Source organism: Penaeus monodon, chromosome 2 (assembly GCF_015228065.2).
Source record: "Penaeus monodon isolate SGIC_2016 chromosome 2, NSTDA_Pmon_1, whole genome shotgun sequence".
Classification (NCBI taxonomy): domain Eukaryota; kingdom Metazoa; phylum Arthropoda; class Malacostraca; order Decapoda; family Penaeidae; genus Penaeus; species Penaeus monodon.
The window spans coordinates 1,230,640-1,240,639 of record NC_051387.1 but is presented as its reverse complement, the minus strand read 5'-3'; the positions used below and the strand labels follow the sequence as shown (position 1 = coordinate 1,240,639).

The following is a 10,000-nucleotide window of genomic DNA, read 5'->3' as shown; positions in this document are numbered from 1 at the left end:
ATATATATATATACATACAATATATATATATATATATATATATATATATATATATATATATATATATATATAATATATATACACATACATACATACATACATACATACATACATACACATATATGTGTGTGTATATACACATATACACATTTATATACATATATGCATATATATGTATAAAGAATGGTATAAAATTACGTGTACACAATTGTTTTCTCTTTGCATTCATACATCAGATACAAATTCATACATAAACAATTCCTTTGTTCTCTACTGTTAAGTCCTTACAACAGAATCATCTGCTTAAATTAATAATTTCTTTGGCACAATATAGCCTACAATACGTCACAGATAACGAGTTTTTACTTCACTTTCAAAAAGTGCATTTTCAATATTTGCATTCCTAAGCATTTTTTTAGCAAGTCCAAAGTCAACTGCACATTGGCAGACCAGCCATTTCCAAGTGCTGAATAGTCCATGTGAGATACCACTTGCGTTAAGAATAATCACACTTGTAACGCCAATAATTTTCCTTCGGAGATCAGAGTCATATCCATGATTGTCAAAATATATCATTTACTTCCAGGAGACTATATTTTTGTTGGACTTTGTCTTTCAGTAAGGTAATTACTATAACAGCACTTGGTGTGTATATATTTTCTTTCTAAAGAGAGCGATGAAATTATCAGCTACTAGTATGTACATTCTCATTAGGGATTTTCATGGTTATATAAATCTTATTCTTGAGATGAGATAAAAGGTTTTATTGTCCGTCACTGTTCAGGAAAAAAAAAAGTTCAATCGGCAAAACGTCCTGGTAACAATTTTGTTTGCTTGCGGATATTTTCTGATTCGGGTAATTTCAAACCTTCCTGTATCGACACTTGAATTGGAAGCTTCCATGAAAGATCCTAATCTTATTTACAATTACTTTCTTAGTCTCTCGTAATGGACCAAACCAACCTGGCCGTCTGCAAGGAAATCGGGCAAGTACCTTTAGCAGTACGCAACCAGACGACTCTCCACGCGCACCAGCACGAGGCCAGGAACACTTATCCCCTGCAACCACAAAATCACGGATACATCGTCCTTTCAATGAACACGAGTGCATTCACGCGCTCTCGACGTCGGGCAGATCCGAATTCCGCACGTCGAAAGCCAGCACAGTTCCTAAGAGCAGATGTGCGTCGTCTTCTTGTACTTGCACGTCTTGCACTTGACGACGCAACACCACTGGAAAGTACAGGAACACCTCTCGTGTACCTCGATGACGCGGGTGTGGTATTCGCGGCCGCAGCACATGAGGTCGCATCCGTCCACGCCGATGCTCGTCTTGTTGCACTCTCTTCCGTGCGTCCCCTTGATGCCTGAGGAGGGTAGGAGGGCATTAGCGAGGCAGTGGAGACGATGATATGGATTACATGGATTAGATTATCTCTGGGGAGGTATTTAGTCTGAGAAAATCCATAATTTGTTTTTGTTTTTCTATAGAGAACCGAATACATGGTTAAAAGGTGATAAAGAAAATAAATAGATAAATGAAATCTCAGGACTCACCAAGTTTTCGATCCCTGACGCAGAAGTCGGGCGAGTCCTCGAGGTACACGAGGTCCTTCTTGGAGGGCGGCTTGTGGTCCGGGTTGTAGGGCTTCAGGAGCGCGAAGGACTTTCTCCTCCTCCGCCTGGTGTTCTTCCTCCGTCTGTTGCGCTGCCGGTTGTTGGAGGCTCGAGCGTTGCCGGCGTTCTTGACTGACACTCGCGAGGCGCCGTCGAATCGGTCCTGAGCATGGCGAGGAAGGAACAGGTGTCAGTGTGTCTACGGGGGTATTCGTGCTTCCTCCCTGATATAAAACTACTGGGGTATGAAGCGTGTTTACAAATAACTAAACTTCGATATTTCATTAGCGTAGGAGGAACTGGGAGAATATTAAATCAAATGTAGGATAAATGGTGGGAAACTTAATCAACGTAGGATAAATGGGAGATAAGACAAAGATTAAACGAGTCAGTAAACATACAATAACCAACTATACTGCTCGAAGTCTCCACCAACACTGGCATAAGCCGATACACTCTCAACATCTTGTTTGTTTACATAATGAAATCTTATTCCCGGGGGAGTAATGAGGCCTCTTGATCCCCAGCTGGAGCACACTTGACCTCTGGGTGTCCGGGTCAGGGCTTCACTAAGGGGATCTATCATGACACACCCACCAGTTTCGACACGCGGGGGAGGTCAAGGGGTCGAGCAAAGCTTAATGAACCGCGGATCGACTACCGACATGTGGAACACTGGAGAGTGGAGAGTCAAACTCCGAACCAGAAAGACTCGTAGCAAGCTCGAAGTTGCAGAAATGGGATTATTTATGGGGGAATTAATGGGGGGAAGGGGCAGAGTAAGAGATGAGGTAAATTGAATAATATCAAAGTTAACTTATCCTTGTTGTTATATGAGAACCGAAAATGAAGTCATTCCTGAACGAAATTACATGTTCATGCTTAAATTAATCTATACTCCAAACGGTGTGTGTGTGTGTGTGTGTGTGTGTGTGTGTGTGTGTGTGTGTGTGTGTGTGTGTGTGTGTGTGTGTGTGTGTGTGTGTGTGTGTGTGTGTGTGTGTGTGTTTATGTGTTTATGAGTTTGTTTGTTTGTTTGTGTGTGTGTGTGTGTGTGTGTTCTTGCGTGCGTGGTTGCGTCCGTGTGTGTTTGTGCACGCACACACATTTGCCTGTGTACATATATTTGTATCTACATACATACATTTGTGTGTGTATACATACATGCGTCTGAGCACCAATCTGTGCGTGCGCCCATATGAGCAACAGAGCCACTCCTCCAAGACCCACCTTGAGAGCGTCACCGACTCGTCTGAAGTAGGGAAGTCTCCACCAACACGTCTTGACGGTGCAGGAGCCTGACATCCCGTGGCACTTACACTCCTTGCGCATCTCGCTCTTCACATGCTGAGGGAGAGAGAAGTGTCAGAAGGAATGGAACTTCTGTGGGGGCGACAGGCGACTGCAAAGAGTGATGACTGCTGTTATGATTGTTGTTGTTATTGTTATTATTATTATTATTATCATTAGCTGTAGTTGTAGTTGTAGCAGTAGTAGTAGTAGTAGTAGTATTGTTCTTCTTCTTCTTATCATCATTATCGTTATTATTATCATCATCACCTCATTATCATCATCATCATCGTCATTATACTCACCATTCCTCTTATCTTTATCATCCTTATCAATTATAAACCTAACAGCAACACTATAGGTAATAATGACATTGAAAAAAATGCGATATGAGTAACGATAATTAATGAACGTCCTTGATAGCGAGAGAGACTAATGTTATAAGACCCGCGATCATCATTAGCGGGAGACCACTCCTTCCTTTCTCCGGATCCCAAGACCGCGCCGCAGAGCCATGAGCCCAGGAGAGGATCTGCCGACAAGCGCCTTCCATTGTCCCAGAGGAAGCAAACACCCAGCGTCACGTGTGAAGGAGGAAGAAAAGAGAGAAGGAATGAGAGAAAAAAGAGAGAGTCCGAGGTCGTGCCTGAAGGAAGAATACACATTCCTTTTCCCACAAGGAAGGGAGATGAAGAGATACAGCTTGAGCAAATTAAGGATGCTGAGCTGACAGTGTAGACGACGCCCCCGGCCAAGAGGCCACACACGCCACCTACGGAAACAAAAGTTATGCAAATGAAACGCCCTAAGAAGAGAGGCAGAAAAAATGGAGGGACTTGACTTCATGCTCTCGCGGCCTTCAGGTTCCTAAATAGATATTCCTCATCGGCCAAAAACACTGCTGAGTTGTGCCTGCGTCCCCAGAACAGCTGCCTCTCTTTCACTCTCGCCGTGACCTCTCCCTCGGTCGGCGAACACCTGGAGGCCCTTCTAGTCCCCAGACACGACAGGGCATTCGAGTCCTCCTCCCGCCATCGAGTCCTCCTCCAGCCATCGAGTCCTCCTCCAGCCATCGAGTCCTCCTCCAGCCATCGAGTCCTCCTCCAGCCATCGAGTCCTCCTCCCGCCAGCCTGGTAGAGTCCCTCGAGAAAGTCCCCGGGCCTCCGACTGGCCAGCGGCAGGAGATCACTTTCTCGCGTGATGTACAGGCAGTGGGGCGGCGTCCTGGCCCGGCCGCGGTGTGCAGAGGCGGAGGAGGAGGCGGAGGGAGAAGGAGGGAAGGAGCGAGGACGATGGGCAGCAGGGAGGAGGTGGAAGGGGAGTCAGGAGGCGGCAGGAAGGTGGTGTTAAGTGACAGGGAGGTGGAGGGAGATGGCAGGAGCTTGCCTCGGGGGACTTAGAGGGTAACAGAAGGGTAGATGTTTTGCGGCTTTGATAGCATGACGGACGGGCTGTGGGTGGCCCTGAACCAACCCTCTCTCGCGAGTAAACCAAGCGGCAATTCCTCGCCGCCTGCCTCCTGGCCCTCCCTTCCTCGCAGCCCCGAGAGCCTCTCGGTCGTGGCCACGGAGGCGATTAATAGCGCCCGCCCCACCCGCCGCCCGTCCTCCGACCGGCCCGTCCCCGGCCCACCTGTTCACACACGCCTTCCGCCCGCCCGTCAGATCGAGTGGCGTCCCTGCCCGTCGAGGCGTCACCCGCGGCCGGCGAAGGACGACGCCGGCCACCCAGGCCCTCCCAGCGCCGCGAGAGGGCCGGCTAATCAACGGCGCGGAGGCCCCTCCCATTACGACGTCAGCCGGGTTGTCAGTCAACGGAGCTTCCATCCTCTCCTTATTCTTCGCGATTGATGAGTCTTTTTCATTATTATTCAGCCCTGATCATGAGGTTTTCGGCCTCTCACTTCCCGTTTCATTCCGTATTGCAATCGCCCAGAGCTTCGTCTCAATTGTTCTCTCGAAAGTCTTTGTCCTCGTCCGTCCAAGCCATCCGCGTCGCGCGTAAAAGTTTTCGCATTTTTATTTCCAAGTTGATCATCGTCTGAATTACCGCGATGTTCGGCCTTCCAGTTCTCACTCCCCGCCCGTGTTGTCTACACCATCGACGCGGTAATGACACAGGTGCTGGTGGCCTCCCCCCTCCCGTACCCCCTCTCCACCCTCCCTCCCGCTTCCTCGTCTCTATCTCTCCTCCATCATCCTCCAGCCTCCATTCCTCCTCCTCCACCCCCTTCTCTCTCCCTCCTCCTTCCTCATTCTTCATCCACCCTTCTCCCTCCTCCCTCTCCTTCCAGCTTCCATCCTCCTCCCCACTCCCTATCCCTTCTCCTCCCCATCCCTCCACCCCCCTTCCCCTCCCCATCCCTCCTCCCCATCCCTCCTCCCTCCTCCCCATCCCTCCGTCCCTCCTCCCCACTCCCCATCCCTCGCCCCGGCCTGTGATTGAGATGTAGCGGATGAGCTTTGATGCAATTTATTGAACATCACGCCTAACGCCCCTCCAACCACGGGGACATGCGAACCTGTGTGTGTATGCGAGCCTGCGTGTGTGTTCTGGCCGACGGATTTAAGCGCTTTCTTTATCTTTTCTGGTTGTGTGTGGTGGGGGAGGCTCCTGTTTCTCTCGTATGTTGTTGTTCTCTTTCTTTCTTATTCTTCTTTTTCTCTCTCTTTTTCTCTTTTCAGTCTTCATTTCTGTCCCTCCCTCCCTCCCTCCCCCCCTCACTCTCTCTCTCTCTCTCTCTCTCTCTCTCTCTCTCTCTCTCTCTCTCTCTCTCTCTCTCTCTCTCTCTCTCTCTCCATTTTCCTCTTATCTTATATTTTCCCTACTGTATATCATCTTGTTTTTAAGAAAAATAAAAGACTGACTTTAGTCTATATTGTAATCATAATAAAAACAAAGCTCAGTTCACTTATAATACTGTGCAGAAAGGTCTTAAATATCCCAAATGAAGTTTTAACATCACACGCAAAATATTGTTGAGTGAGTTAGTTCGCTAATATTCTCTCTTTCGGAAGGAAATTTTTATAGTTGGTTTTATGCGCAGTCCGTGTCGTTTCAGCGGAAAACTTAATTCTGGCATTAATTACCATCTCCTTTATTAGGGTCCTTTTAATTATTTGCCTGCTGAGCTCTGCAGTTAGGATCTCATTCTCTCTCTCTCTCTCTCTCTCTCTCTCTCTCTCTCTCTCGCTCTCTCTCTTTCCCTCCTTTCTTCTCTCCCTCCCTCCCTCTCTCTCTCTCTTCCTCTTATACCTTTTAATCTTAACTCATGTAACTGGTTGATATTTCAGGCAATTGCTTTGTAAGATCACGTCTGCGGAGTGATAACAGAGGCCCGTGGATTCCTCCCTGTTGCTAGAAAGGCATCCGGCCTATTTTGAGAATGCTAGAAGTTGCAATTTGTGGTTTAATAAGCGACGTGCCTATTAGAAATGACACTGCGTATTAGTGTAGGCGAAATTGTAGTGAGCATCGTTATCATTATTGCTATCACTAATTATCTTATTAGTATTAATATTAGTATTTTTATCATTCCTACTACTGCTGTTCTTGTTGTTACTATTAATAGTACTTCTACCACCGATGATGTCCACTAGCCTTTGTTTGTTTTTTCTTGATCTATTTTTACACTTAATAATTACTATCTCAGGATCGAATACTCTGAATACAGCTTTGAATTCTACGCGTTCTCGAGAAGATTCCGTATCAATGAGAACAAAATACTGTCGTAGGAACTTAGATTACGAAAGAAGATTTATGTAAATTCTTATTTTGACTTTAATTTACCTGTCGCTATACCATTTTCCACAAGATACGACCTACTTTCATGTCTGTTATAAAGCCTTAACTTTTTTGTCTGTAGTGTGAGGCATCGATTAGAACAGTTTTGTTTTGTTTGAAAATTTTCCTGCGACCCTCCTCCTCTTCCTCTTTTTGTTGATTTCTTTGTTTCTCTCTGTCTGGCTAGCTTTTTTTCTGTCTGTCTGTCTGTCTGTCTGTCTGTCTCTCTCTCTCTCTCTCTCTCTCTCTCTCTCTCTCTCTCTCTCTCTCTCTCTCTCTCTCTCTCTCCCCCATTCTCTATCTCTCTTCTCTTCTCTATATCGCCTTCCTTTGATATCAGGATAAAAGCGACCAACTCTTGCCTGTTCTCATAACCTGAATCTATTTCGATCCGGATTCACCTTAAGCGAACGCTTTCTTGATTTGTCATAATTCTTTATTTATATATTTATTTCTACATATCGAAATTCTTGACAACACGATGAAAAGAAATGGAAATTTGATCAGTATAGAATTAAATGGAGATCTTTAGAAATTCATTTCCAATTAAACAGTATTTTTTTTTTTTTTAGATTTCGAAATTCTTTGCAGGACGATGGAAAAAAAAGATGGAGATCTTGCGGGTAAAGAATCGGACGAAGATTTTTAAAATACATTTCCAATTAAAAGATAGAATGAAGTCATTTGAAAGGGTGTAGAGTCTCGTTTTAAGATGTTATCGAAAGGTATGAGGCTCATGTTTCTAGCATTCGGTGAGTGGAGAGGCTCCGTTACGAGTCTTCGGTAACTAGAGGAAGATAGTGAAAATAATGAAATGATGAATGGCGGAATAGAGAGAGAGTGAAGAAGAAGGAGGAAGAGAAGGAAGGAAGGAGGGGGATAAGATGAAGAGGACAAACAAGACGAAAGAAGAGAAGGAGGAAAAGAGGGGGATAAAAGAAAGGAGGAAGAAGCAGAGGAATTCGAAAGAGAGAAACAAAAAAACGAAGAAGAAAACGGAGACGGAATAAGTAAACAGTGAAAAGAAAAATGAAGAGAAAGACGAAAATTGGGTAGAAAAGAGAACGGGTTATTGTTGTGTCCTTCGCCTGAACGAACTGGTGAGAACAAGAAGAAAAAAATGCAGAAAAAAAGAAAAACAGTTAACTGGTTGGCAAAACAATCTATCATTTAGTGAGATTATTATCAATGATAATATGTACAGAGTGTTAATTCCGAAGCATATTATTTGAAGCAGCACCTGCGCACTTTTCATATTCAACAAATCTACACTTCAAGAGAAATAAATAGAGAAACAAAGGAACGAAAAGAGGAAGAGGGAAGGGAGAAGATGAAAAAGAAAAGAAATAAAATGCTACATCAGCACAGGTGCCTTCGGAACTCTTGGATGGGTAACAGCTGAGCATCAGATAAAGTAATGATTATGTTTCAGAATGTCTATAAAAGAGTGTTCGATCCTCTCTGGCTACCCTGGGCGTGTGATATCTCCATCTGGGATCTTCTTTATTGAAATCTTCCAGAGAGCTTTTTTTGCGGGCGTCCTCGACCACCTGTCCGGACCCTCTCCTCGCCTTGGCCTCCCGCGCCCGCCGCCCTCCCGTCCGTTCCCCGGGAGGGCCTGGGCACCGCAGGAGGGGGAGGGGGGTGACGCGGGCAATATTGGGAGGTTTCTGACAAAAGCCGCGGCGGAGAGGCTGATGGAAAGCGATGGGCCGCGCACCGGAAGTGATAAAGGGCTGGGAGGATTAACTAATTAGGGACGTAATGGCAGTCGTTGCGGTGATGGAAGGCCCCGACGCGACCCCGCTGCAGCCCCGCCGACGCCGCCGGTCGTCAGCGCGGCGGCGACGGAGCTCACTCGTCGCGCGCGGCTCGGATGACCAGCGCCTGGACTCCAGTGTTCCAAATTTCAATAACGCCGGAGTGGAGATATTAAGAGAGTAATATTTAGAGAAGTTTGACTACACCAAACCGGTCCTCGGCGGTCATTATTATTAAGAGTGTAAGCTCGCTATCGGAGGTAAGATCTAGACACGCAGGGATCCGGTGAAGTCCGTATAATGTCATGTGTTCGATTCGCGTCATGTCGATAGCCCTGACAATGCTCCGCCGACGGCCAATAAAAGAGATTGATCGGTCCCACTCGCTGGCTGCCGGATCGTGATAAATGAGCATAAACAACCGATTATTATGTGATTAATAAGCGGATCGGCGCGTAAATGTTGGGCCGCCAGGTGCGCAACAACGAGTCTATCAGACAACAGGGGTGCCAACATGAGGCTAACATATATCAGCCTCGGCTTTATAAGTCATATTCATTAATGGAATGAGTTTTTTTGCTATTTCCCCAGAATCATACCTCATCTACCGTGTTTGCTATTGCGGAGACTGCCACTGACTCCCGTAGGCGAGGAAAGACGAAATTTCGACTCCGTTTACGAACCCCAGCTGTTGGCACCGCTTCTATCAGCGCCATCGCCACGCCGCGCGAGCGCAAGTCTAATCGCGCGCTGAAGTGGCTAACCGCCTTCCAGCTTCTCCCTGCGTGGTCTATTATGTGGGTGAAACTGTATTTTATCGATCGTTGCGGGTGTGTGAATGGCCGGGGTGTGATGGAGTACTCCGGGGCACAAATTCGAAGGAGGAGGAATAAGTGAAACTCCCGCGGCCGATCTCAGGACCTCGTCCCTTGTCAAAATGGTTCATCTTCTCATCCGCTGGTGGAAGCCTCTCATTTTCTGATCAGATTACGCCGAGGAAACCCGAATCTCAACTCAATTAGCAAACATTAAGCTACATAATGGTGACGAGCAATAACCAACGGGGGCCGACTCTGCAGCCTGCGCACGCACGCCGTCCAGAAACAAAAGACGCGAGGGAGGCGGCGACGGCGCGAGGGAAAGGGCGGTGGAGCGCCGAGTGAATGAAGTCATTGGGAGGCTGGGTTGGGCCGGCCCCCTGCAGCGCGCGGCCAGAGGTCAAGCCATACTGATAACAAATGACTTGTAATGCCCCTCCACGCTACGAGCGAACGCGCCCCCCCCCCCCCGCCCCTCACCCCCAAGCGACCCTTCCCTCTTCCCTCCCCTGCTCGGAGGGTTCCACGTGCGGTCCAGCCGAGCTCTGTGGGCGTCTCCGAGGGAGAGAGGGGGAGAGGGAGGGAGGGAGGGAGAGAGGGAGAGGGAGAGGGAGAGGGAGAGGAGAGGAGAGGAGAGGAAAGGAGAGGGAGAGGAGAGAGGGGGAGAGGGAGAGGGAGAGGGAGAGGAAGAGGGAGAGGGAGAGGGAGAGGGAGAGGGAGAGGAGGAGGAA

General features: G+C 47.3%; 1 protein-coding gene across 1 annotated transcript in view; it reads right to left on the bottom strand.

Moving 5' to 3' along the window:
- Positions 1 to 308: 308 nt before the first annotated feature.
- The window catches only part of LOC119579998 (protein Wnt-1-like), a 104,608-nt gene continuing 94,916 nt past the window's right edge, over positions 309 to 10,000 (bottom strand). The window contains exons 5-7 of the mRNA XM_037927845.1: positions 2,848 to 2,964; positions 1,558 to 1,780; positions 309 to 1,367 (exon numbers count right to left, since the gene is read on the bottom strand). Of these exons, the coding sequence (XP_037783773.1) occupies positions 1,171 to 1,367; positions 1,558 to 1,780; positions 2,848 to 2,964 (537 nt within the window). The 3' untranslated portion in view covers positions 309 to 1,170. The remainder of the gene's footprint in view (positions 1,368 to 1,557; positions 1,781 to 2,847; positions 2,965 to 10,000) is intronic.